This window comes from Dermochelys coriacea, chromosome 11 (genome assembly GCF_009764565.3).
Source record: "Dermochelys coriacea isolate rDerCor1 chromosome 11, rDerCor1.pri.v4, whole genome shotgun sequence".
Classification (NCBI taxonomy): domain Eukaryota; kingdom Metazoa; phylum Chordata; order Testudines; family Dermochelyidae; genus Dermochelys; species Dermochelys coriacea.
Genome location: NC_050078.2, coordinates 38,620,339 through 38,648,320, shown reverse-complemented (window position 1 = coordinate 38,648,320; position 27,982 = coordinate 38,620,339). Strand labels below are relative to the sequence as shown.

Here is a 27,982-nt window from a genome sequence, read left to right as displayed (position 1 = left end):
TCTGGACAGAGGGTTAGAAGCAGAAAATCAGGTCTCTGTGTACACCACTCACACAGTTTTGTAAGATGCTTAAATACCCCAGTGATTAATATGGTATAACAACAGAGACAGAAACAAAATGAAAAAAAATAGCCCATTCTAGGTTTATAGGTTAACTGTACTGGAGAATTGTAAGAGACATGGAGCCATGATCCTCTGAGATCTGTCTGTACCCAGCTCTGGTTGGCAGATTGAAGGTTGTCTCCATTTGATGGATGTGTTGTAGTCTCTGTGAAATGTGTTGACTCGATGCAGTATCTGGCAGACAGCACAAATCACCACAATTGGCATGAAATGACTTTTTTGGCAGTCTCAGCAGAGGCCAAGGACTAACACAGCATGGAGATTGTTGTACCCTCTCATTTTAGATGTGGTGCCTGCTGGTCAGGATTGAGGCATTTTGACTGGACAAGGAGGAAACCCGCACTGCCTGAACTATCTTTTTCTCCAGTTAACCGAGTGGCTTCAGGCCAGTCAATCTAGTATCTCTTGTAATATGAGATTAAAATACCCAAAGCCCCAGAAAGCATAAACAGATCTTTTTTTATTTTGAAATTATTAATTTGAAAGTAAAAGATCTTTCAGTTTGTCCTTACAAAACACATGAATTTGTAGTTTGTCAAGAGAGGGGAAATGTCACCTGAAACTTGCTGAGAGAAATGTCAGCAATGCTAATACAAATCAATACGAGTTACTTCCCTGATTTATAGCATGCATGTCAGATTGCGGGTCCAAGGGTTGAAGGCAGCTTGCTTGATGTATTCGTCTGGTCCCCATGTCAGTTTACAACTCTGCAGAATTGGAGCTTTCAATTAAAAAATAAAAAAAGTGACTGGCTCTTGTGAGTGAGAAATAGCACTGAAGGTTTCTATTTATTTTTATTAAAAGTATTTTATGTACATGTAAAAAGGAATTAATGTAGCATTTACTGCATAGATTGATTCTCTTTCTTTCTCCCCCACCCTGCACATGTAGCCTGTTCTGGAAAACAGGGATAAAATAGTCATGTGTCTATCATCATCATGCCCACTTGGCTTGTATTGTTGTATCCCACAACTACCCCTTTCCCTATGATTTCTCAAGCCCCCCACTAAAATTTGGTTAGATTCCCTCCCCCTCATTCCCTTGTTTTTTGACCATCTCTAATCATAATGCCTCAAAGGAGTGGGGGTACTATGAGAAGTAATTTGCTAGTGTTTTTAAAGTGCTTTGAAGATGACTAGTATAATAGGCATATAAATACTAATTTAAAAAGTTAATAATTCTGTTGAAGGCAGTGGGAGATCTGTTGTGAGTCTAGGGTAGTTTATGGCTTTTAGTTTGTAGTTCAGGCTCACTGGCCCTAATTAAAAATATAATTCAGTTCTTTCTACAAAAAGTCTGTCATTTGATTTATAGCATCTAGGGGACAGCATTTGAATATAAAAGGTGGCTTTCTTTTTTCTAATTGCTCTACATACACCACTTTTTAATTATTCGATACTTTATATCATTCGTACAATGAACTGTCAGTGCATCAATAAATATAAACACATTTAGTGTGAACAGAAGCCTTTTCTATTAAGTTCCATTTATTTTCAAATTGTAGAGTTTATTACAGCAGAAGACATACTGTATGTCTTTTAAATATTATGAGTCTTAAATATTTTAATACGTTCCAAGCAGCAATGAAATGGTCATCCATAATTCCAGAAGTCTGTTTATTGGAAAAAGCAGGAAGAGAACTCTACACATTGAAGTTTGGTAAAAGTCTTAGAAATACAGATGTTAAAATAAATATTCCCCCTCACCCCATTAAGAAAGAACTGGGAATCCATTCCTTGCCTTTGAAAAAGTAGAACAGAAAAAATCTGGCCTCCCCTCGACCCCCAGTATTAGGGTCACCTAGCTGCCACCTCTCAAAGAGGTGGACTAACAATACTGAGAAGAACCCCTTCCACTGATGTAGGAAGTATCTACACTATGGTACTACAGTGGCACAGCTGCACTGCCATAGCTGTGCTGCTGTAGTGAGACATACCCTTAAGCCGATTCCCCCAACTGGTATAAGCTATCCTCGTACAACTGCATCTACACTAGGGCTTTTACTGGCATAGCTATGTTGGTACAGGTGTTTTTTTTTTTTAAACAACACAGCTCTATCAGCAAAACTTTTAAGTGTAGACAAGACCAATTTGCTTTACTTTCTGGTTCTCATGAATTTAAAAAGTGCCAATTGATATGTTTAGGTTTCCATCACTGTGGGGATGAGCTGATTTTACAAAAATCATTAAAATGTAAAAACAAACAAAAGAACCACTTCTGAAAATAATTCTGTTTACTAGGGTTGGAGCCTCCTTCTTTCCAATCTTAAAAAAAAAATACAAAACCTAAATTTTGAATCTAAATCATTTGAAATTGTCCTGTTAATAAAAAGAAAAGGAGTACTTGTGGCACCTTAGAGACTAACAAATTAATTTGAGCATCCGATGAAGTGAGCTGTAGCTCACGAAAGCTTATGCTCAAATAAATTTGTTAGTCTGTAAGGTGCCACAAGTACTCCTTTTCTTTTTGTGAATACAGACTAACACAGCTGCTACTCTGAAACCTGTCCTCTTAATGAAGCACAAAAATTGAATTTTAGAATCAATGTTTGGAGGCTTTGAATAATGCATTTAAAAGGAGATTTGAGGAATCTGTGGACAGCCTAGCTACAACTAAAACCTCTCCAGTGCATCATCAAGGATCTACGACCTATCACTCTCACAGATCTTGGGAGACAGGCTAATCCTTGCTTACAGACAACCCCAGTAACCACACAACAAAAACACTAACCCAGGAACCTATCCTTGCAACAAAGCCTGTTGCCAACTGTGTCCATGTATCTATTCAGAGGACACCATCATAGGGCCTAATCACATCAGCCACACTATCAGAGGCTTGTTCACCTGCACATCTACCAATGTGATATATGCCATCATGTGCCAGCAATGCCCCTCTGCCATGTACATTGGCCAAACCGGACAATCTCTACGTAAAAGAATAAATGGACACAAATCAGACGTCAAGAATTATAACATTCAAAACCAGTTGGAGAACACTTCAATCTCTCTGGTCACTCAATTACAGACCTAAAAGTGGCAATTCTTCAACAAAAAAAACTTCCAAAACAGACTCCAATGAGAGACTGCTGAATTGGAATTAATTTGCAAACTGGACACCATTACATTAGGCTTGAATAGAGACTGGGAGTGGATGTGTCATTACACAAAGTAAAACTATTTCCCCATGTTTATTTCCCTCCCCCTACTGTTCCTCACATGTTCTTGTCAACTGCTGGAAATGGCCCACCTTGATTATCACTACAAAAGGGTTTTTTTTTTCCTCTCCTGCTGGTAAGAGCTCTCCTTACCTAATTGCTCTTGTTACAGTGTGTATGGTAACACCCATTGTTTCATGTTCTCTGTGTATATAAAATCTCCCCACTGTATTTTCCACTGCATGTATCCGATGAAGTGAGCTGTGCTCACAAAAGCTTATGCTCAAATACATTTGTTAGTCTCTAAGGTGCCACAAGTACTCCTTTTCTTTTTGCAGATACAGACTAACACGGCTGCTACTCTGAAACCATACTTTATAGTGTTCATTTGAGATACTTAAGGTATTTTTCTTAAATCTGAGCACCGTATTTTAACACCTGTGTTACTATCTTCCCAGAGTGGGGACCTTACTTCTTATTCATTTCCTATAGAGACATTTTGGTTTCAGACATTCAGTGGGTGCTCTGGCACCAGGCAATCTGTTTGTGAGCTATAAGTGATATAAGTGGCAGAGGGTAGCAGCTTCTGACCTTCTCTCTCTGGGTAGATTGTCTTGTCTTAGAGCTTTTCTGGTCTTACAGGGAATTTTATATTGATAGCAATGACAAAATCTGTCCTGAATCCCCAACTCCATTTATAGTATTATTGTCTCAGTAGATATTACATTTGGGTAAAGAAATAGTTAATGGAATTTAACACTATACAAATCAGAAATAATATAATTTAGAATAAAACTATTTAATAGCATTTATAGCTCATGGTTAAGCAGAAAAACAAATCTAATCACACAAAGTAGATTTTTCATTTTAGGTAATTGTCTTGTAAACATTGGTAACTACAGCTGAAACAAGCGATGGTCATATTTCTTAGAGCAGAACTGGGGGTCGGGACCCCTCAAGGGGTCACGAGGTTATTACATGGAGGGGATCATGAGCTGTCTGCCTCCACCCCAAACCCTGCTTTGCCTCCAGCATTTATAATGGTGTTAAATATATAAAACAGTGTTTTTAATTTATAAGGGGGGGGTCACACTCAGAGGCTTTCTATGTGAAAGAGGTCACCAGTACAAAAGTTTGAGAATCACTGTCTTAGAATATATGAATTAAATACATTTAAAAAAATCTTTCCTGTTATTTTCTTAATCCCAACATTCCGAGGATAACATAAATAAAATAATACTAATAAGTGTCACCCATTCATTTACCATTTAATACCGGTCTCCATTGGAGAAACTGCAAAGGAGCCATTTTATGACATGCAAATGATGAATACACTATTCACACATGTGTGAAGCTTATTACTCATTACACAAATAGGTATGTGAACAACTCTACTGCTGTATGGCTCTTCATTTAGTGGTCATTGTTGATGTATTCCCATTTATTTCTGTAAGGGGGTGAAATTAATGCTTATTTAATAATAAAAATAACTATGTTTAAAGAAAACATTGTCCAAATAGTTTAAAGTGCCTGAAAAGCAATGCCAAAGCTCTTTGGGACCTAATGGGGACTTCCACTCACAAGTGTCTAATCTTTCTATCACAGGTATATTGTTTGGCCCCCATTACCATAATATTTAAGCACCTCACAATCATTAATGTGTTTATCCTCACAGCTCCACTGTGAGGTGTCCTGAGGAACTGAGACACAGAGGGTGGGATTCATGAGGGGATTTTAGGCAAAGCAATGCTCAGCATTGCAGTGCCTAGCTTTTACGTGTTCTGCTGCCTAGTGGAATTCTCAACTCTGAATTAGGTGCCCAAGCCCCCTATACAATGCATAGAGAGAGTTATGTACCAAAATCAGGGATTCACAAAAGCCAGCACACTGAGTGGGGAGCCATCTAAGCTAGCCAGCAGGAAATGCTGATGAGATGGGTGTGGCTTAAACCCACCCCTCAAAGGGATTTAGGTGCCCAACTCTGGGCACAAGGGAGGTGTCCATCTCTTCTTGAAATTCAAAGCCATGAATCTTCTCCTAAGGTTGTGACGCATGGCCAGAAAGGTTAAACATCCTGCAGGATGAATGACTTAAATTCAACCCTTAAAGACATACGGGGAGACAATGTTTGTGTTTTTACATATATATGGATAGTGGTCAACAATGTAGTCATTGTCTATGCTGTATTCTGTTAATTCAGCGATCAAAAAAAATCCTAGCATTTAAATGAATTGTAAACACAGGATACCCCTGTATCTCTCTTTGAAATGAATAGCAAATCACCTGTGAATGGTAGAAAAACAGGCAATTGCCTTATGTTAATCTATGTGAATAATTAACAACGATACTTAGGAAATGAGGGCCTATTGTTCCCCGAGGGACTCCAACTTGTCAATGAAGGCTTGAAATTTTATAAAAGATCCTTCGGTCCTGATCCTGTTATCTCAGATCTGCTTAAGCTTCATCAGGGGAAGTTTGAGTCACAAGATTGAGGTGCCAGTTCAGCTGGAAACACCCTGAATATGATATTGGACATTGAACTATAACCTATGGACAAAATACTAAAATAACTCTTTGGAACTACAAAGCTCACCATCTCTGCTATGTATCTGAACCTCAAGAACTGAACTCATGTCTGTATATATATTGATCTTTTAACTCTCTCTCATTTGTTTTTTAATAAATTTTAATTTAGTTAATAATAATTGGCGTAAGCATGTATTTGGGTAAGATCTGGAATATTCAATAATACCTGGGAGGTAATGTGTCCCATCTTTTGGGATTGGTAGAACTTTTTCTTTTATATGATGAAATAAGATTTTCAGAAATCATCATATTTGACTTGGGTACCTGGATGGAGGCCTGAGGATCAGTTACTTCAAGGGAACTGTGTTGTTGGCTTCTGGGCAACCAGAGGGTAATAAAGAAGCTGTTTTATGATGTCTTGGTAAATCTAAGTATTGAAAATACCCACCAGCTTTGGGGATTATCTGCCCCATTCTTTGCCATTCACCCTAATAGAGTGACCTCAGCTGGCCCCCACTGGGACCCCTTTGTTTCTCTTATATCCTATCCATAGCTAAGGCTTAGCACACTCACTTTGGAAGTAGGAGATCTGTGTTCTAATCCCCAATCTGCCTGATGTGGAGAAGAGATTTGAACTTGGATCTCCTACTTCCCAGCAGAGCGCTCCAGCCACTAGCCCATGGAGTATTCTGAGGCAGAGCTATCTCAGTATCTCCTCTTGAAGTTGTTCCCTTCTGTATAAATCATTAGCTATTCATTACAGCACAAGGACTGGAACCTGGCTTTTCCCTCAGGAGTGCCTTGACCATCAGGATAGAGAATCATTCTCATGCTCTCTCACCCAAAGAATATTTAATTATTTATACATAACAGCACTGCTTCAACAGGAGAGATCACAAGAGCTCCACCCCAGAATACCTTCAGCCCAGTGGTTCAGGCACTCTCAGAGGAGATAGCAGACCTAAATTCAAGTCCCTGTTCCACATCAGGCAAACCGTGGATTAGAACGTGGGTCTTCCATATCCTAGCTCAGTATGCTAACCACTTCACTAAAGCTTACAAGAGCAGCACCACTGGTATCCTTTGTGGAAGTTTAAGTGTACTCAGCGCCTGGCCCCAAAGGCAAATTAGGTGGGAAAACCCCTCATTTGTGAATTCCACTGGGTCTTAGGTCTGAGTTAGGTGCCAGGCTGATAGGTGGTGGTAGGATTTAGACAGCTGGTCGCATGTCCAGCTACTGAAATTGAGGCACCTCGGGGACATTAAAGGTAGAAATCTAGGTGCCTAGGAACTGGGCACCTACAAGATTAGGCAGCAGCTGAGTGAGGGTTTTGTGAATGACAATGTTGTGTAAATATTGGACTTAAGTATCTAACTGCTACTTTAGATTCCTAAATCCCCCTTGTGAATCCCACTCAGAGACCAAGACCCAGATCTTTAGGTATTTAGGTACCTCACTCCCACCTAAATCTTATGGCATCCTAACTCCCACGATTTACATTAAAATGACATTTCAAGTGGTTTTAGATACAAAAAGCCCCTCTCTCCTTTTGAGGGCGTGGGCCTAAGTGAGTTGGCCAAGGTCACACAGGAAGTCTGGGGCAGAGCAGGGAATTGAACTCAGACTGCTTAAGTTTAAGCCCTACTCTAACCACTGGACCATCATTTCCCCGATTGCTACCTCAAGGCAAACATACTTTGTCTGTGTAAGCAATGGAGCAACATTTATAGCCTGCCATAAGTTACCTAAGTGGCCAGCTTCTGTTCCTAGGGGGATTATGTTAAATCCCTATTTTGCTCCAAATCCTACCTGAATCTTATGTGATCCTAAAAACAGAACCCTTTAAAGCAGTTGAGTGGGAACTCTTCCCTTTCACATGTCAGGGCTTATCTTCAATGTGGATTCAGAATTGATCCTAGCTGGTATAAAGCTCCCACAGTTCAACTACACACCTCCCTCAAAGGAAGCCCCTGGGAACTGGTAGTGCTCAGCACCTTGCAGCGACAGGTCCTCTACTAGTCAAGGCAGGCAGTTTCCTTAACCTTAAACCAGTCAGTTAACAACACTCTTCCCTCCGACAGGATGAGCTTTGTGGAGAAGCTCTTACGGCCTAGAAGGCAGGGCAGCCTGCCCTGGGAGATGAGACCCTGAGTTGTTTATAATGTTGAATTTAGGCTGAGGATATTGTTAAACTACATCAGGAGAAATTTGGCCAGTGCCGCTGGACTGTAGTACCTTTTATTTGTAAATCACCACAATCTGAAAGGGAAGCCAGAAATAAAGGAAAGAAATTTTTATTTCCATATTTGGACTCCCAGAGCACACATGCCCAGCCCCTGGTCTTCCACTCAGTAGTTCAGCAATGCTAAACATCATCACAAAATAATCTTTAGATATATAATGATCTACATATATTCAGGAGTTTTTATACCTGTATCTTTCCTTTTGGATTCGTCTCCTAAATTATCTAGGTGGCATATGCACATATAATTATAACAATTTAAATGACTTCAACTTGTGTGTCTCAAACAATAAAAAAAATATTAATACTGTATTCCATGTTAATGTATTTTTAGTCCAGAGATCTCAAATCACTTTACAAATATTGATCCTTTCATTTCTCTGTGCATCAGTTTTCCATTTGTAAAATGGGAATAAAAACACCTTCCAACACTCACAAGAGTATTAAGAGGATAAATTAATTCAGCTACTACAGTTAAGGGGGGCTATCAGTAGAGTTCCTTCCCCAGGCCTTTCCCTACACTCAGAGCAAGATGCCCCTCACTCATCCAGGTCATTGCTCTGCAGTGTGCAGGTGGTTTTCCCAGTTCCCAGCTGAAGATGCTCAGACCTCCAGCTGGGTCCCACATAGCCCAGAAGGGTGGACTGTCTGAGAAGGGAACAAAGAGGAATTAACACAAAGGATGTCATGATGGCTGGAGTGGCTCACAGCTGTGAATACCTACTTCAGGACACACTGTCAGTAAACAGGGCAGACACCCGAAATTGGTGGTGTGTTCTAGAATTAGATTTCACCAACCCAGTCACTAATGTTAACTCCTGGATCATCATACCAGTCTTACCATAGAGTCACATCCTCAGACTCTCTGATCTATCTTGCCACGCAGACTAACTGGACTTTGTGATAAACAGTCACTTACACCAAAGATTACATCACACCAGGTTGCTCCAAGAGACCAGTCACTTACCCCAGATCAACTGGTACTCTAGATCTTATACGAAAGACAACGCTGTTAGCCAATTCTACAGTAACTAACTAAAGGTTTATTAGCTAAGAAAAAGAATGAGAGCTACTCAGAGGTTAAAAAGGTTAAATATATGTACAGCTGAGTCACAGTCTATAATTCAAAATGGTAACAGAGATGTAGTAATTGGCCAGTTTTCCAAAAGTCTCTCAGGGCTACCTGGAATAACTCTGGGGATCTCAGTGTTCTAGTTCAGTTATTCCACTCTGTTAGAATCCAAACAGTCCAGAGACAGAGAATCTTTCCCTAAATCCATACTATAGCTTCTCACAAGAAACAGCTGACAGGGTCACTACCCATGTGGGCTTTTCCTTTGATGACGGGCTACATCTTTGACTTCAGATCATCACACACAATGACCACTTGCTTGAAATTAGCATTTTTCAATTACAGTTCTTCATTCGCATTCCACAAGGCTTCTTCCTTGTCATGGGTTTATTTAGTTACAGGGTATTTACAATGTAAAATGTTTGCTATTGCATTATACAGGATACCGATAAGTAAAACAATGCAAGTAACATCCCATTTGTTTTCATGAAGTTTAAACACCATATATACTCATACGTTTAACAATTACTTTGCTCTATATTAATACACAAGTGAATTGACCGGGGCTTCAGCATGAGCTGAAAAATCCACACCTCTGAGCAATCTAGGTAAGCTGACCTAACCCCTGAGAATGCGCTAAGTCAAGGAGAATTTCTTTCATCGACCAAGCTACTGCCTCTGGGACGTTGATTACTAATGCCAGTGGGAGAACCCCTGCCCTCAACAAGGGTAGTGTCTACACTGAAATGCCACAGTGGCAACCTCTGTAGCGTTTCAAGTGTAGACAAGCCCTCAGCTATCCTAGTGAGCGCTTCCTTCTGACAAGATTGGGAAACGCTACCACTGATTTTGGTGCTTGCTCCATTAATTCCTGTGTTGTACCGCACTGTGGATAACTGGAGGGCTACAGGCCTAAAGTTGGTCAAAAGTTCTCTCTTATTGGGGTGCCCAATTTGAGACACCAGGCCCAGCTCCTCATTTAGTAACCTAACTACCTTTGAGGATCTGGGCCCTGATGCCTCACTTTCAGAGCTGTTGAACATGGGAGTTGCTCATCACCTCTGAAAATTAGACACTAGATAACTCAAGCTGGTATTCAAAGTAAGTCCCCAAAATGAGACCTTATTTCTTTAAAATTTTGGCCTTGGTGTCTAGGAGTCTTAAGACATCATTCACAAGAACTAAGTCACCAGTTTTTAAAAAAATCATGTACTGGTGGTTGTGATTCACCCACTGGAAATAGCACAAAGAATATTTTTATCACAAAAGTCCATATGATTATGGGACACTATGGAGAAGGGAAAGAATTAAAGACTAATTTGAATGTTTGTGTAGCAAACGACAGGATTGTGCACACTGATACTACAGTCATCAACAGTGATTGAACCTGGAATCTCCTGTACCAAGAACACAAAAGCCTATGGTTTGAGCTAAAGAAATATATTCATTAAATGCCAAGGTAGAAAATTCCAATCCCACTTGGATATAGCAAACCACACACACTAAGGCCCTGGATCTGAAATGAGCTTTATCCTACAAGTAAGACCCCTGTGCCCAAGGAGTCTTCCACTGATTTCACTGAGGCTCTGCACAGGCACAGTGGACTGCTCACACAATATTCCTTGCAGAATCAATGGCTCTGTCAGTGTACTATATCCTTTTGAAATGTAATTTTGGTGTCAAGAAGATTCTATCTTTAATCTTCTAACTTGGTAAAGTGTAAACACATATAGACTAGCAAGTACTAGTAACTACACCTAAACTGCATGGCCCCAGTCCTGCAAGCTCTTATCTAAGTTAGAAGTCTCACTGAAGTCAGTAGGACAATTCCCACGTATGTCTTAGAGTCTGATTTACCATAACTTATTTAGGTTTTTATTTAGGCTTCCAATAATAAAGTTCTGTATTCAGATAATAATAGTTCTATACTTTCAATTACACAACAAATGGATCAGAAGTAACAGCCATATTCTACGAGTCCTTACAAAAATATAACTAAGTACTATTCCCATCTATGACCTTTGTGACCTGTAAAATAGGTCTTAGAACAAAAATTCTTAGAACAAAGCTGATTAATCAACAGACAACAATACCAAACATGTAGTGTGGGATTTTCAAAAGTGGTCAGTGTTGGCCTAACTTTTTTCCCCTTGTAGTCTAGAAGGGGGGTTGTATCATTGCAACTAACAAGTACTGACAAGGACTTATTCTCATCATTATCAAGAGGAAAGGCCAAAACAAATTCAGAAAGAAACAAAACTAGCCTGAACCTTCGCCTGTACCTCAAAATTAATCCTTTCTTCAGATCAGATAAATCTGTAGTTTCAAAATGAGTTTCTCGGATCCCTTCCTGGCACCTCCCACCTTTGCAGATATGTTGGCAGGGCATATGTTGGCCTCTTTAAATGTCTGAAGGATCTTCTGGGAGAAGTGTCTCCTTTCACCCTTTAGCCAATTAGCCAAGTCTTCAATGCTGTGTGGCCCCTCTCCTATGCATCCTCAGGGGAAGACCTCTTTAACAAGGGCAGCTGAACAAGTGGCACAGCCCAACAGTTTGAAGGCCTCATTGCAGCTCTCGTTCATATTTGGCCTGATTTTGGAACTCCCCCTTGAGTTATACCCCAGTATGCATGGCACACCTTTGAGAAGTTCTATAGTGCGTAAGAACCCTGCTCTGAAAGGTTTTCCCCATGAAAGCTGCTAATCTCATAAAGTGGCAGGAACCTTATGAGCTCTAGGTTCCCAGAGATAGGTCATGCACCTTAGGAAGAAAGTGTCTTATATCATCATCAGATGTAAAACTGAGCATTGTTCAGCAGAAACAGTGATATTGTACCGGCAGCAGCAGCACAAGAATTCATAATTTTTTTTTTTTAAATCTGAATACAGATGGAGGAGTTGGCTGTTCTCCACTGAATGGCAAGTAACTAATTTTTTCTGTGCTGATTGATTGCTCTGTAATGTTGTGGTCTTATTTTTTCCCCCCAGCTTATTGCTGGCAGAAAGATCTTCTTTACTAACAACAAGTTGTGTTGTCTTGGTATTTACCAGATTATTGTGGTATTAGCATGACAATTTCATATTTCTTCTTCCAATTTTTGCTAACCTTTAATTTTGTTGGAGATAATTTCTAATGTGTATATATTAAAATATTTTAATTACATTTCTTTAAAAAGTCAATTAAGAGAAGACATTTGAGCATGAGTGCATGCAAAAATATACCGTGCTTTCTTTCTGTACTGCAGAAACAGGTATCCATCTTGAGCCTAATTGGCAGGTAGAAGAATGAGAGAAAAAACCTTCAGTGCACAAACATGATTCAGTATTTACAAAGTGTAGGTATAATTTGTGCTAGATGTCAGAATTAGGGGTTCCTCCTTTATTCAGCATTCAGATTTCCAAACAGAACTTTTGTGACAAACAAATAACTTAATAATCAAGCAAATTGCTATGCTTTTCCAAAGTGATCTTCCTCTGCTAACTAAACTGCTTCCTTAAATAAGTTGCACAGCAACATTCACATTTCTTACTTGGTCCAATTCTGTTTTTTCTTCTATTGTTTCTTCCATTATTGCTTTAACCTTTGCTACTCTATATTTCATAATACTAGTAGGAACTAATAGTCTGTTATCTTTAGTTCTCATCAGTATAGACATATCAACCCTGAAACTCTCAGATAAAAATTTTCCAGTTTTAGTTTGAATAACCTTCAAAAATCTTTCAGTCATAGCTGCAATAACTGAAATTTAATAAAACCAAAACTTTGAAAGTATATTTTGTTTTTTAATAACATCAGAGCTTTGTTAATCTGAAACAATGTGATATGTACAGGTCATTTAGAGCCAAGTATGGGCATGAGAGCAGAACTGGATCTGTATTTTCTGGAATTATTTAATAGGTAAACATTTTTACTAGAGCTATGAAATGTACAACAAAGAGAAAAAAGAGTTAAAATCCATGTTGCTGACATCACAAGTTGCAGAGTTCACACAGTGACTTTGCTTTTCTGCAGTCATCTTTGTTCTTGTACAATGAAAAACAAAGTGAAAAAGCCTTATACTACTAACTTTTATAGAGCAACAAAATCATTTAAAATCTCCTCAGCACTAATCTAGATTCTGTTCAACCAAGGAACTATCTCTCTGCACTGCATAGAAACCTGCTAGTTCATTGACAATATAGACTGAGTTCACACACTAGTGTAACATGGCACGGGTCCATTCACCTCAATGCAACTTACACCAGCAGTGAATTTGGCCCTTTGTTTGTTCAGGTACAAAGGCCCCAGCTCTGCAAAGATAAATGCATGTTCTTAAATTTAAGAACATGAATAATCCACCTGAAGTCAATGGGATTACTCACATACTTAATGTTAAACATATGTGTATGTCTTCAGGGGTTAATAGATGCTTTCTATCTCCTTGCAACCCCTATGGAGCTCACTGACTTCAATGGGACTCTCAACAAACAAGATTCCTCTATAACAGTGCATTTTTTCATTTGCAGACCACTACATATTTTCAAATGGCAGTACGGACCCCTTTGGAAATCTTAGGGCCCCCCAGACCACAGGTTGAAAACCACTATTCTATAGCAATGACAACCTTTCACGGACCCCTTAGAGTCTGCAGATCCCTCAGGTGTCTGAAGACCACAGGTTGAAAACCACTTATCTATAATGGATCCACTTGCTGGCCTGGGGCCTATACAGTGAAAATGAGCCATGACATCCTTGCCAGGGCCTCACATCACTTACAACATCTCTGCCTGAGACTACCCAGATGATCAACAGAACTAAACTAGAATTCAAAAGGCTGAAAATGGCCACAGAGTGAGCGAAGGGCTTTACAAACAAAACAAAACAAAACAAAACAAAACAAAAACTGTAACGAGCCAAGCAAGGAATGGAGAAAGCCGTGATGCCTCCTAAAACTTAGCACCACTTTTTTTTAAAAAAAATAAGCCTTAACTACAGCTATATTTCTATAGCCCGGCTTCACCCATGGGTTTCCCTCCAGGACAGGCTCGAGGAGTCTCTCTCACAGGGCAGGAGCCCCAAGTTCAAGCTGTGCCAAGTGATGCCAGACACCACAGAGCGGCGAGGGGGGGCTGTCGGTGGAGAGTTACCCATCCAAGGAGGCGCAGATCCACCTCCGCCCGACCCCCCCTCCCGGGCAGGTGCGTGCCCAGCGGGCCCCCTGCCGCGCCAGCTCCCCCTTCTCCCCGCAGCTCGGCGGCGCTCAGGGCTCGCCTCACACCCCGGGGCGAGGGACCATGCCCGGGGCCGGCCTCGTGCAGCCGGCAGCTCCCCGCCCCGCCTCCTCCTCCCGCCCCCCCCCCCCGCGCCGTGCGGCTGGCGGCTCGCAGGGAGGGAGCGTGAGCAGCGAGCGGGCGGGGGTTAAAGGTGCCGCTGGAAGGGAAGTTTGGAGAAGGTCGTGCCGTGTCTGTGCGCTCCGGCAGCATCATGGCGGAGCCCAGCGACTCGCCTGTCCACCTCCAGCAGCCCGCGCCGGCGGCCGCTCCCGCCGCCTGGCCCATCTGCAGGGACGCCTACGAGCTGCAGGAGGTTATCGGTCAGTGGGGCGGGCGGGCCGGGGTGGGGAGCCGGGCTGAGCCGGCTGCGGGGCCTACCGGCGTTTGCTCCTCCGCAGGTTTCTCTCGCTGCGGCGGGCGCGCCCGGCACTGCAGCGGCTGCAAACTTTATTTCCGAGGCGCCGGCTGGGGCTGGCTGCCCCGCTCTCCCCACGCGCAGCGGGCGGCGGCTGCTGGTGGGGGCTCCGTGGCAGCTGCCCCGGCCCTTCTGCGGGGCCGCGGGGGTGGGGATGAGCCCCTGAGCATCTTTCCCCTCTCCGCTATCTGTCAGTGGTGAGCAGCGAGCTGTAATTCACCGTTGGCCTTGCCTCATCTCTGCTCTCGCCTGCTGTAACGGTGCACCCGCTGTTTTGCTCTATCCGTTCAGAATAGTCTGCATCTTTCCGGGGTGGTGGTGGTTAAATCTCCCCATCTGCGGCTCGTGCCGATTTCCTTTTTGAAAGCCTTCATTTCCTTTTGCCCCCTCTGCATAGCTTTAATTTTGTCCCCATCTCCTCTTTTCATCCTCCCTATCGCTCTACTCTCCTATACACTCTACTCTTACCGCTGTCGTGACAATGGCTTAATTTCATTGGAGCAAGCCTTCCCCCTTCGGTTTAAGGTTTAACACCCCTTCCCCAAACATGCAGGCAGTGTGTGCTGGGATTGTGCATGTAACAATTAATTGCTATCAAAATGTGACTGACTTAATTTTTCCTCCCAACTGTGTGGATCAGATCATTATGAATCTTGCAAGGTGAATAGATGATTGATGATAACAATATGTATAATGGAAGGCTGTATGCTTTTTTGATCTGAATGCTATTTATTGCTAGTTAATCTGTTCAAGAATACTCATTCTTGTGTTTCTTATATTAAAAAAACAAAACAAAAACAACAACCCTGCAGAAACTAAAAGCCAGGTCCAAAATTGCAATTGTTATTCCTTGATTTGGGCTAGAATTCATTTACCTCAAAAATTCCTGTAGATTTGCTTTGTGTTGCTCTTGTAACTAGTAGTGCTTTTAATATTGCGCACCAATTGCTGATAACTGTGACAGATAACATTTTTAATCAGGGTTGTAAATCATGTACATTCAGAGTTGTTTCTTTGGCTATTTAGTTTCCACAATCAGAAACTAAGTGTTGCCAAGGAGAAATAACTTACCCCTTCACTCTCATGTTTTACCAGGCTCGAGTATTACTCGTATTCTTTCCCCTTTTATTCCCCATTTCTCCACCTGAACTGCACTAAAATGAAGAAGGCTGAGGCCTGGTCTCCTGACATAGCTATGCCGGCAAAACTTTTAAATATGGAGTGGATGAGGGGGGAGGGAGGAAATCACACTTCTAACTGTGACATAGCTATGCTGCTGAAAGCCCTAGTATGGATGCAGGCCTCTTGCCAGTATACCAAGAGAACTGAAAAAATCTATACCAGAAAAATAGCTGTTTTGCTGGTATAAGCTACATCCTCAGTAGGTCGGTTTGCTGGTAAACTATACCCACAAATTCTTTCTGCTGTGGAAAAGGCCTGAGAAGGTGTTAATCTAATCCTTATCTGCTGTTGCAATGGAAGTCTGTAGTATATTTCTTTAAGTACTGGTTGTTCTCCATTGGTGCAGTTGTAGAATGGCTGAAGATTAGGGCAGTCTACATGGGCAAAGCTAAAGCCTGGCTTGTGTGGTCATGGCAGAGAGCTCTCCTTGTGCTCTAAAAATCCCACCTCTATGAAGGGCATAGCTACCAGCGCTGAGGCACTGTCTATGCTGGCGCTTTACAGCGCTGAAACTTGTGCTGGGGAGGGGGCACACACTCCTGAGGGAGAAAGTTGTAGTGCTGTTGTCATAAATATAAAGGGAAGGGTAAACACCTTTAAATCCCTCCTGGCCAGAGGAAAAACCCTTTCACCTGTTAAGAAGCTAGGATGACCTCACTGGCACCTGGCCAAAATGACCAATGAGGAGACAAGCTACTTTCAAAGCTGGATGGGAGGAACAAAGAGTTCTCTCTGTCTGTGTGATGCTTTTGCTGGGACCAGAGCAGGAATGCAGATCAGAACTCCTGTAAAGAGTTAATAAGCAATCTAGTTAGATATGCGTTAGACTCCCTTTTGTTTAAATGGCTGATAAAAATAAGTTGTTGTGAATGGAATGTATATTCCTGTTTTTGTGTCTTTTTGTAACTTAAGGTTTTGCCTAGAGGGATTCTCTATGTTTTGAATCTGATTACCCTGTAAGGTATTTACCACTAGGATTTTACAGAGGTGATTCTTTTACTTTTTCTTGAATTAAAATTCTTCTTTTAAGAACCTGATTGCTTTTTCATTGTTCTTAAGATCCAAGGGTTTGGGTTTGTGGTCGCCTATGCAAATTGGTGAGGATTTTTATCAAGCCTTCCCCAGGAAAGGAGGTGTAGGGTTTGGGGGGATTTTGGGGGGGAAAGATGTTTCCAAGTGGGCTCTTGCCCTGTTGTTTTTGTTAGATGCTTGGTGGTGGCAGCAATAAGGTCCAGGGACAAAAGGTAAAATAGTTTGTACCTTGGGGAAGTTTTAAGCTAAGCTGGTAAAAATAAGCTTAGGGGGTTTTTCATGCAGATCCCCACATCTGTACCCTAGAGTTCAGATTGAGGAAGGAACCTTGACAGCTGTAAATTGCCAGTGTAGACAAGCCCTTAGGGCTTGTAAGGGGTAGGAGAAGAGTGAGTGTTTACTTCTCAAAAAAGCAGTTTAAAAAGAGTCTATTGAGTGTTCAAAAATTTTAAATAGGTATATTTATCTATTTATTGACACACGTGTAAAGTGCCCATAATTGCAAAGTTGGGACACACGTTTTGGGGAAATGCATTTCTTGTGTAGATAGGCCTCCATGCTAATTAACTGATAGTATTCGATTACCGCAGTAAAGTGACAGGTCAGTTTCTACTGGAGCCTGATCCAATAAGATGCAGAGTGCTTTCTTGGATGTGCTGAGTATCCTCAACTTCCATTAAATTTAGTTTAGGAACAATGACTTTTTCTAAATGCCACAAGAAATATTTCCTATAAGCAAAATAGCCTTTTATTTACAGCCTCTCAAATACAGCAATATATTGTTTTTTTTTTTTTGTCTTAAGTGGCAAAGGACTGCTATGACAGACATTTTTCCTAAATAACTAAAGTAGATCTAATGAATATTTATATTGCATGTTTTGAAAATGCTTATTTTGTATAATATTCAGTGCAAATGAGTAAATATGGATATAATTTTAGAGTTGTGGGCTCAATGTAATACTACATAATGTCTTCAAATGAACTTAGTGTATGTAGGGTTGCTTTTGTATACCTTCATCCTAGTATCCAGGGGAAAATAATACAGTTCCGGAGTCTGACTGCCACTCCTGTTCAGTAAGCAGCATTTAATCACTGAAGCTCTTAAAGTTTAATCACTTCATGAACATGAGTACTGCCACTTATTTAAAATAAACTTTCCACAGGTGAATAGCTTTACGTACACACAAAACTGTCTGCGGGATAGGAGCCTGAAGGGATATGTTTTGTTCTAATAGTCCTTTTGCCAGTTAAACCAGGAAAAGTACAATATATTGAGGCATCTGAATGGGATTTTTAAGAAGAAAGACATACCAGTCTTCTTTAGCACAGACTTCATAGGCTTACATGGTATGGAATATTTCTCAGTGTAACTAAAGTCACCTATCTGTAGGCTATATCTAATGTCTTAAGAGATATTTCAGGGTTTATTAGTGGCAGCCATATTGCTAAAAAGAACAGTAACCTACTTTTTGGAACTGGTCATGTTTGATTTAATATCGTGAGAGGGTAATCAGTTTCCATCCTGCTCTTGTAGGGTAAGCAACTGGAAACAGTGCCACTGTTTTTAATAAAATCTTTGCTTACTGCTAAACCACTTCCTACCTTAATGGCAATTTAAAAACTGCCTTTGAGCTTCCATATAGCCTGTGTCATAAATAATGTTTTTTCCCCAATGATATATCTGTGGCTAGCTGGAGACCCAAATGCCCCGTAGGGGAAAAATTCATAATTAAGGTATGAGAAGCACTGTTTCCTCTAGGAACCTTAAAAACAAACAAACCCAAAAAAACCCTTCTCATTTTGCTAAACAAAATATCTTTTCTTTTAAGGCTGTATCAGCATTTTCATTGCAAATTCCTACTATCATGAGTTAATAACTTCATTAAAAATAATTGTGGGTTGAAACCTGGTATGAGGATTCTTGGAACAGAAGGAAATAGCCTTTGTCTGTACCATGAACCGATTCAATTAAACTGTGTGGTGGATTTGGCCATATTTGAAGATTTTGTTGTTGGCTGTTCTTTAAAGTCTTGGTATAGTTTGAGATACAAAAAGCTACTATTATAAGCAAATTATCTTTAATAGAAGTAAATAAGATTCAGTATTCTTGTCAAATTGAACTCTTTTATTGTGGATTGGCTCTGAATAAGATGACTAAAATATGACACATCTGATTTTCTGTCACTTCATAAAACTTCTTCCTTTTTAACATATAAGGGAATTTGCTCTTAAGGATTTGTGAACTGAATTTCCTTGCTTTTGTTTCTATGACATTTTAATATAATTCTGTATCTGTTTAGTTGTATTGAGTCCTATGTCAAATGGATGAGATGCTACCAAAGATAAAGCAATGTTATGATGAGCGTGAGATGACTTTCTGAATGCTTTTGAGCAAATTGCTTAAGACTCTGCCTCAGTTTCCCCATTTGTAAGTGAAGAGCTAGTTTTGTCCTCCTTACGGGCTATTTTGAGAGCCTTGGATGGAAGGCTCTGGCTAAACTAGAGTTACTTTGAAAGAAGAGGATTGTCTGCAGAGTTTGAAGAGAATTTAAGCATATTTTATATTACAGATCATTTAAAAATTCTCATTTGAAAATTTGACTTTGGTCTAACGTTGCCTTGTCACCCTCCAGCTCAAAAAAACTTGTGACATGTATCACCAAACTTTCAATGTAGCTAATTTTCTCTAATTCATGGAATCTAACTTCTGCATAAAACAGATGATGGTTTAGCAAAACCTGTCAATTTTTGTTGTGGATGGTTTTGTGGACAACCCTGCTCCTACTGATGTTAGGGTTTTTGTTTGGAGCTTCTCACCTTTTTCTCCTCCCCCTCCCCCCCCCCACTTTGTGCCAGTGACTTCACTGGAAGCAGGGCCATTTACTCAGTGTCTATCTAGTGTCTAGTTTTAGCTGAGAAAGAATGAGCGCTTCTGGAGGTTTGCGCTAATGGAGACCTTCATTTAGCTCAGTGTTAGAGGCATGTGGTTGTGGAGATGGACTGAGGTTCCAGTCACGAGTCTTCAAGTGTTTGCTGTCTTACAATGGAGAGAGGGAAAATTTTTTTGATAGTTGTGGATGTAATTGCAGTGCCTTTTTTTTTTTTTTCCTATCCTCCTTCCTGTAATTAGGAGGATATAGTATCACTGATTACCAGAATACTTTAAAAAACTTCGGTTAAACCTGATTGAGTACTTATTGAGATGAAAATATTCAAAGGGCTTCTTTTTGAGGTGGTAATGGGAACAAAGAAACACTAGTCACTTCCAGTCTGCTCAACAAAATGTTACACCACAGTACTTGAAGCCTAAGTAGATCTTGACACTAGCTCTTGCAAGAGGCTGTTCAAATACATGAATTGTAAAATGCTTAAGAAACGGCATTATTTGAGAACCAGATGGTGGTGGTGGTATTTAGAATTTTTCTGTCCCCAGAAATGTTAACTTTAAGTATAAAGAAATGCATATCTAACTACAACCTTAACTCTGATCCAAATCAAGTAGTGTACTTTCACCATTAAGTCTCAAACAACACTGCACCTTTACATATGAAAACATTATATAATATAATTTATATATGCCACTGATCACTGAAGTCCACATAAATAACTTATTTATCTGTAATTTTCTTTCCTTTTTAAGCTACATGTTTCTCAGGAAACAGTTACAAATACTTTCCCAAAAATTTCTGTCAACTGATGAAGTGTTAAATGGAAAGTTCTGATTTCTTAAAACAGAAAATACATAATACAGAGGAGGGGAAAAGACTAAAATTAATGAGTGGCTGTTGCTTAAAGTACCTTTTTTTTTTTTTGGGGGGGGGGTGTCATGTTTTAAATAAATTTCTCAGTTCTTAGGCTTTTAGTGAGTTTAAGCCTCACCATTTTACAGTAGTTACCCTTGGTGACCACCAAAGCTTGCTGGAGGCATTAGGAAACCTATGAGCAGTAGTGGAGGCATAGGTGCAATCTGCCTGCAGAGATAGGAAGATAACTACAGCATTGGTTTACTCTTCTGGTTTAACTTTTGGAAGTGAATCTTTATCAGAAGAGCTGGAAACTTGTTTACTTTAATTGAAAGCATACATTCTGTGGAGGTTGATGACAGTAAATACTTTTTGTTTTTGTGGGTTTGTTTTTTAAGTCTGACTTATAGCACTGGCTAGCAAACTGAAGTATTGATACAATCTAATGGAGTTATTTGTTTCTGAGGTTTTTGGAGTGCTGGTGTAGGATTATCTTCTGGAAAATATTATTGTTTAAGACTATTTTAATGCAAGATAAAACAAGCAGTTATGATTTGTAAGTATGAATTTCCTATGGTGATTGGGGTGAGATGGCAAAATAGTGTAGAGGAGATATGAAATAGCCTTAAAGCAGCTTCTTTGCTCAGCACTTGTGGAGCTGTAGAGCAATAACAATCTTATTGGGAGGACCTAGGCAAGTACGCTTCTGTAACTGAGTCTGTATTTCTGAATACTGTGTAGTTCTACGTAACTGGTTGCTGACTTACAGGGTGTGTATTTTGTGTTGGTGCTGACAGCCCAAGGGTTGAAATGAGCAGACATCCCATTCTGTGTTCAGTCAACTAAGGCTTACTTGTATAGAAATTCAAAAAGGTACATTGACTAGAGTGAAATCCCTGCAAGCTGCATGGACACTTTTTTCAAAGACCCCATAATAGAGGCCCAACTTAAATGTAGACCCCAGATTAAAAAAACACGGTAAAAGAACTAAAAAAGGTCCACTGTGGCTTAACAACCATGTAAAAGAAGCAGTGAGAGAGAAAAAGGCATCTTTTAAAAAGTGGAAGTCAAATCCTAGTGAGGTAAATAGAAAGGAGCATAAACAGTGCCAAATTAAATGTAATAAGAAAAACTCCAAAAAGGAGTTTGAAGAACAGCTAGCCAAAAACTCAAAAGGTAATATGTGTTTAAGTATATCAGAAGCAGGAAGCCTGCTAAACAACCAGTGGGGCCCCATGATTGAGATACAAAAGGAGCACTTAAAGGCAATAGTCACCGCAGAGAAACTAAATGAATTCTTTGCTTCAGTCTTCACGGCTGAGGATGTTAGGGAGATTCCCAAACCCGAGCTGTCTTTTGTAGGTGACAAATCTGAGGAATTGTCACAGATTGAAGTGTCACTAGAGGAGGTTTTGGAATTAATTGATAAACTTAACAGTAACAAATCATCAGGACCAGATGGCATTCACCCAAGAGTTCTGAAAGAACTCAAATGTGAAATTGCGGAACTATTTAACTATGGTTTGTAACCTGTCCTTTAAATCAGCTACTGTACCCAATGACTGGAAGATAGCTAGTGTAATGCCAACATTTAAAAAGGGCTCTAGAGGTGTTCCTGGCAATTAGACTGGTAGGTCTAACGTCAGTACCGGGCAAATTAGTTGAAACCATAGTAAAGAATAAAATTGTCAGACACCTAGAAGAACATAAATTGTTGCGCAGAAGTCAACATGGTTTCTGTTAAGGGAGATCATGTCTTACTAATCTATTAGAGTTCTTTGATGGGGTCAACAAACGTGGACAAGGGGGATCCAGTGGACATAGTGTACTTGGATTTCCAGAAAGCCTTTGACAAGCCTCACCAAAGGCTCTTGCGTAAATTAAGTTGTCATGGGATAAGAGGGAAGATCCTTTCATGGGTTGAGAACTGGTTAAAAGACAGGGAACAAAGGATAGGAATAAATGGTAAATTTTCAGAATGGAGAGGGGTAACTAGTGGTGTTCCCCATGGGTCAGGCCTAGGACCAATCCTATTCAACCTATTCATAAATGATCTGGAGAAAGGGGTAAACAGTGAGGTGGCAAAGTTTGCAGATGATACTAAAATGCTCAAGATAGTTAAGACCAAAGCAGACTGTGAAGAACTTCAAAAAGATCTCACAAAACTAAGTGATTAGGCAACAAAAGGGCAAATGAAATTTAATGTGGATAAATGTAAAGTAATAAACATTGGAAAAAATAACCCCAACTATACATACAATATGATGGGGACTAATTTAGCTACAACTAATCAGGAGAAAGATCTTGGCGTCATTGTGGATAGTCTCTGAAGGCCTCCATGCAGTTTGCAGCAGCAGTCAAAAAAGCAAACAGGATGTTAGGAATCATTAAAAAAAGGGATAGAGAATAAGACGGAGAATATCTTATTGCCCTTATATAAATCCATGGTACGCCCACATCTTGAATATTGTGTACAGATGTGGTCCCCTCATCTCAAAAAAGATATACTGACATTAGAAAAGATTCAGAAAAGGGCAACTAAAATGATTAGGGGTTTGGTATGGGTCCCATCTGAGGACAGATTAAAGAGGCTAGGACATTTCAGCTTGGAAAAGAGGAGACTAAGGGGGGATATGATAGAAGTATATAAAATCATGAGTGACGTGGAGAAAGTGAATAAGGAAAAGTTATTTACTTGTTCCCATGCTATAAGAACTAGGGACCACCAAATGAAGTTAATGGTTTAAAACAAATAAAAGGAAGTTCTTCACTCAGCACACAGTCAACCTGTGGAACTCCTTGCCTGAGGAGGTTGTGAAGGCTAGGACTATAACGGGTTTAAAAGAGAACTGGATAAATTCATGGAGGTTAAGTCCATTAATGGCTATTAGCCAGGATGGGTAAAGAATGGTGTCCCTAGCCTTGTTTGTCAGAGGGTGGAGATGGATGGCAGGAGAGAGATCACGAGATCATTACCTGTTAGGTTCACTCCCTCTGGGGCACCTGGCATTGGCCACTGTCGGTAGACGGGATACTGGGCTGGATGGACCTTTGGTCTGACGGAGTATGGCCATTCTTATGTTATGTTCTTATGTTATATTTGAGCAGACAAAAATGTTTGTAAATCCTCTTCCCCCTGTTCCCCCAGCCTGTCCTGGGATTAATCCCTGCCAGCTGTCTGTCTCTGAAGCACTACAGGCAATTGCTGGGGGGGGGAGGGGGAAGCTGGGAGTTCTCTGCTGAGAGAGAAGCGGGTGTCAGGGAGTGAGATGGGGAGGGCCTGCTGAAAAGTCTGCACCTGAGGGAATTGTTAATGAAGGGGAGAAGCCAGTGGGGAGACAGATCAAACTCATTGGGGGGAGGGAGTAGAGCCACTGAGGAAAAAGATGGGGAAGATGCCTAGTGGTAGAAAAGAGATGCTTTTTCTTGCGTCTGATTTCAGATAAGCCAGAGAGCGGTGCAGAGTTTGGTGAATTTTAGGTAGTTCTCTGCATGCATCCTTCCTTCTCTGCTTGAAGAAGAAATTAGTCGAAAACCAACTTCCTCGGGATCTTAGTAGCTCCATGATTTCCGGATTACATGGTGAACAGGGTTTCTGACAGAAGTTTTGGGATATTGACAAGTACAGTAAAGCCTGGAGGATTTTTAGGATCCCCTTTTTGGGTCTATTTTCCTTCAGAGAAACATTCAAGAGGTGCTGGCAGTTTCATACCTTTCAGGGATGTTCTCAAAGATGCCTTGGTGAAAAGATTTAATCATCAGCATTACTCAGTAACGAATTATTAATTTTTATGGAATCAGTAGAGTTAATATTTCCAGCCTTTGGTCTCGAGATGTTTGACCTACTTAACTAGTCAATGGGCTTCTGAAAGCCTAGTATGATAAATCAGCATTGATTAATTCTTTTATGATTTAACAAAATGAGTGAATCACTTTGTTAGACTAATTATTCTTCAAAACACTGTGGATCACTGATGCATGGGCTTTCTGATCAGAAGTAAAATTCTGCTGGGAGTTGGGTGTCACGAAAGCTGACTTACTATGGACACAGGTGTGCCCCAAGTTAGGTGCGACATAGCACATCTAAAAAGAGACAGGTAGTGTAGAAATAGAAAATTGAAAGGAGAGGAGGTAGAAGGAAGTCTTGCCTGATCATGGCTACTGTGGATGGTATGGTATATGTGGTTGTGGGTTGTTTTTTTTTTTTTTTTTTTTTTTTGTTTCCCCCCCCCCCCCCATGGGTCTGGTCACGTGCTCAGTTGTGTGGTGAAGCTTCATTCATTGATCTTAACTTTAGAGATCATACATCTGGTTCAAGGTTGGGGCTGATACATTTTAGCTGGATCAATAAAATTTTAGTATAGCTGCAAGCAGCGTGTGTGTGTATGAGTGCATGTGCATTTTATGGTAGGGCATAAAGATATGGTACTGTCATTTAATAGGCCAGAAAAGTATAGGGCTTTTATATTGAAAAATGTGCTCTGATGTTTTCATTTGTGGGTATTGCTTCCTATCTTATAAGGAAAAAGTAGGCAAAGCTCATGATCTTGTTGCCATAACTTGTTCTGAGCAAGGTCCTATTTACCTGCAATAACATAGCTTAATTATAGCATATTGGGACCTTGGTTTCAGCCTAGGGCACCTGGCCCCATGGTAATAGTACTAAATGTATTTTCATCTGCACCCTAAAAAAAGCCTTAAATTACATTATGCTGAATTTATAATTGGATACCCACTCTTGCATATTGCTGTCTAATGTGCCTGCTCTTTCTCAGGATAGACGGAAATGGCCTTGCTACTGTCTTAATGCCACTTTAAGGGCAATTTAGCAAAGAGGAAAGTGTGAGAGCTGCTTCTAACTTTTTTTACTGTAAGAACAAAGCCTAGAAATTTTGTTTCCTCCTTTGTTGTTAGTCTTCTGGGGATCAATGTAAGGGGTAATTTGTTTCTAATGTCCTGTCATGACAGTCCCTAACCTTTTTCTTTATAAAAGCTAACTGGAGTGGTGGGAGCTAGCTAAAGATGTTCTGTAGTTCAACGTCCGAGCATTAGCTGGAGACATTGGGGTCAGGACAGCTGCAATCTCATATTCTTCAATAGAACACTCATGGCTGACTCAAGCTCACTGCATCTGAGGGTGAGGAGCTATAAAATGGCAGTGTAGGAATCTGGGCTCAGGCTGAAGCCCAGGTTCTGGGACCCTCCCCGACTCTGTTTGTGGCCTGAGCTCTGAGAGCCTGAGTCAACTGACACAGGCCAGCCGGGGGTATTTAATTGTAGTGTAGACATAACCTTTGCTCTCTTTTTTTTTTTTTTTAAATGAACTGCTGTTAGTTTGGCGCACTCAGCAGTGACAGTCAGAAGACTCAGAAAATGCTACATTGGTGTTTCTGTGCAGCTATCATTGTTTTAAAATGTTTACTTCCAAACTGAAGGAAGAGCAGGGAAAACATGCCTAGTAATTAAATCAGCATCACAATTTTTCTCTATTTATGATGCTGCTTTAAAGGTAAATTGTAATTCTTCTCAAAAGCTTGTTTCTAGGCAGTGTCTTTCTGTATAGCTTTTTAAACAATCTGTAAGGTAACAGCCTGAGACATGAGGCTGGTAGAAGTAGAGCTGTGGTGGTTTCAGTAGAAACCCTTCTGTTATAATGCCAAGAAGGCATAAGCATTTGATATTGTGCAAGATAAGGGCTTTAGATATCAGTCACTTGTATTGAATGATGGCTTCCTCATTCCGCATGCTAATGAAAGGTGAGGGAGGGGGAGAGAGTAAAGCATTTTGGAGTTCAACAGCTTTTTTTTTCCCTCAAGATGCTCTTAAAATGTATATTTTTTTTTTGAAGGAACACTCCAGAGACTAGATACATGTAAATAACTAATTGTTTAGCCATGTAAGAAAATCATATAATCGTAAGCATCTCCTTCAATAAATGGGTCTATGGTCTCTGAGGGTGGCATTTGAACGATACTGCCCAGCAGGGATTTGGGTCTGAAAATTGGCTTTCCTGTTATAGAATACTGGAAAGCAGAAGGTTGCAAAGTTGATGCAAGTTCTGGGACTTGTAAAGAAAACCAGCATATATTTTTGTGGGCTTGTGTAGTATCTGATTTAACCAGAATATTTTTGCTTCCTAATCTCCCCCTCCCTGGAGGATTTAGAAAAGCTGACCTGTTTTATATCTTTAATTTCTGTTGCGCTAACAATCCTTTCTCAAATCAGCAGTTTACTGGTTTTTCCCCTTTTTTTTCCCTTTGTGCCTTTGATCCTGATTCTGCAAAATGAAAGCAATTGCATATGCACTGATCATACTGTCACTTACGGGATTAGAAAATTTTTTGCAGTTTCCTGAAGCTTTTAAATTCAAGGCCAGCTGTAGCCCAAGTGCTGCAAAGATCTGATTTGGAGCCTTGCCCTTTCAAAGGCCATGTGTCGTATTAATTCTGCAACTTGATCTTGTCTCCCTTGTCAGCCGTGGAAATTGATTTGGGAGCAATTCCTAGGGTGTGAACTATGGCAATATTTCCTCTTTCCAGGGTTTTGGGAGTTCTATTCAAATAAGTTGTTCGTTTTTTTTTTTTCCTTTTCTTTTCTTTTTTTGGTTTGACAGCTTTGTCTTAAGTGCTTTCAGATTAGCTTGTCTATGGTTTTGTTTTCTCTTTAGCCTATTCTTTTTTCAACACATCTCTTGCCCATGAATAAGAATTTTCAGTCAAAATTATTTATTACGTTGTTGGCAGCTTTGTGTTTCAAAGATAACAGATAAAACTCTTGTGTGGGCTGTTTTATATGGACTCTATAGACCTTGAAAACAATGAATTCTGCATCAGAATTTTTAAGGGAGGCTTGAACACAATTTACCATTTCTGTCTTGGATTGAGCCACTCTAAAACTAATCATAATGTACCGTCTGCCATTCTTTTGACTTGGAGCTGGGTACTTTTGTAGAAGTCTGATTTAGTTGAATTTGAATAAATTCTAAAACATCTAATTTCTATGATGTACTCCTCTGTGTGTGTGTGGAGCATTTATATTCTTCTATGTTCCAGGTCAGTGGCAAAAAGACAGAATGCTTCTACTGGCAGGCTTCCGGGAAGTCTAATTAGATAGAGGAGGAATTTGTAGATTACCAGTAGAAAAGTATAGAAGGAGAAAATATTTCCCTTGAGGATGGTGTGGATGGAGAAAGAACTACAATGGAAGCAATTATCTTATTGTGGAACTAAATTTACCAAA

At 40.3% G+C, this 27,982-nt stretch overlaps 1 protein-coding gene and 1 long non-coding RNA gene across 2 annotated transcripts in view; one reads left to right on the top strand and one right to left on the bottom strand.

Annotated features, from left to right (window-relative positions):
• Positions 1-633: 633 nt before the first annotated feature.
• On the bottom strand, positions 634-15,237 carry LOC122458109. The gene is made up of 3 exons (XR_006277980.1): positions 14,750-15,237; positions 940-1,020; positions 634-844 (listed from the first exon to the last, which is right to left on the bottom strand). It is a non-coding gene; the product is annotated as an uncharacterized LOC122458109 (long non-coding RNA).
• Positions 14,283-27,982, top strand: part of STK39 (serine/threonine kinase 39) — a 198,400-nt gene continuing 184,700 nt past the window's right edge. Inside the window, exon 1 of the mRNA XM_038422540.2 lies at positions 14,283-14,691. Within this exon, the coding sequence (XP_038278468.1) occupies positions 14,583-14,691 (109 nt within the window). The 5' untranslated portion in view covers positions 14,283-14,582. The remainder of the gene's footprint in view (positions 14,692-27,982) is intronic.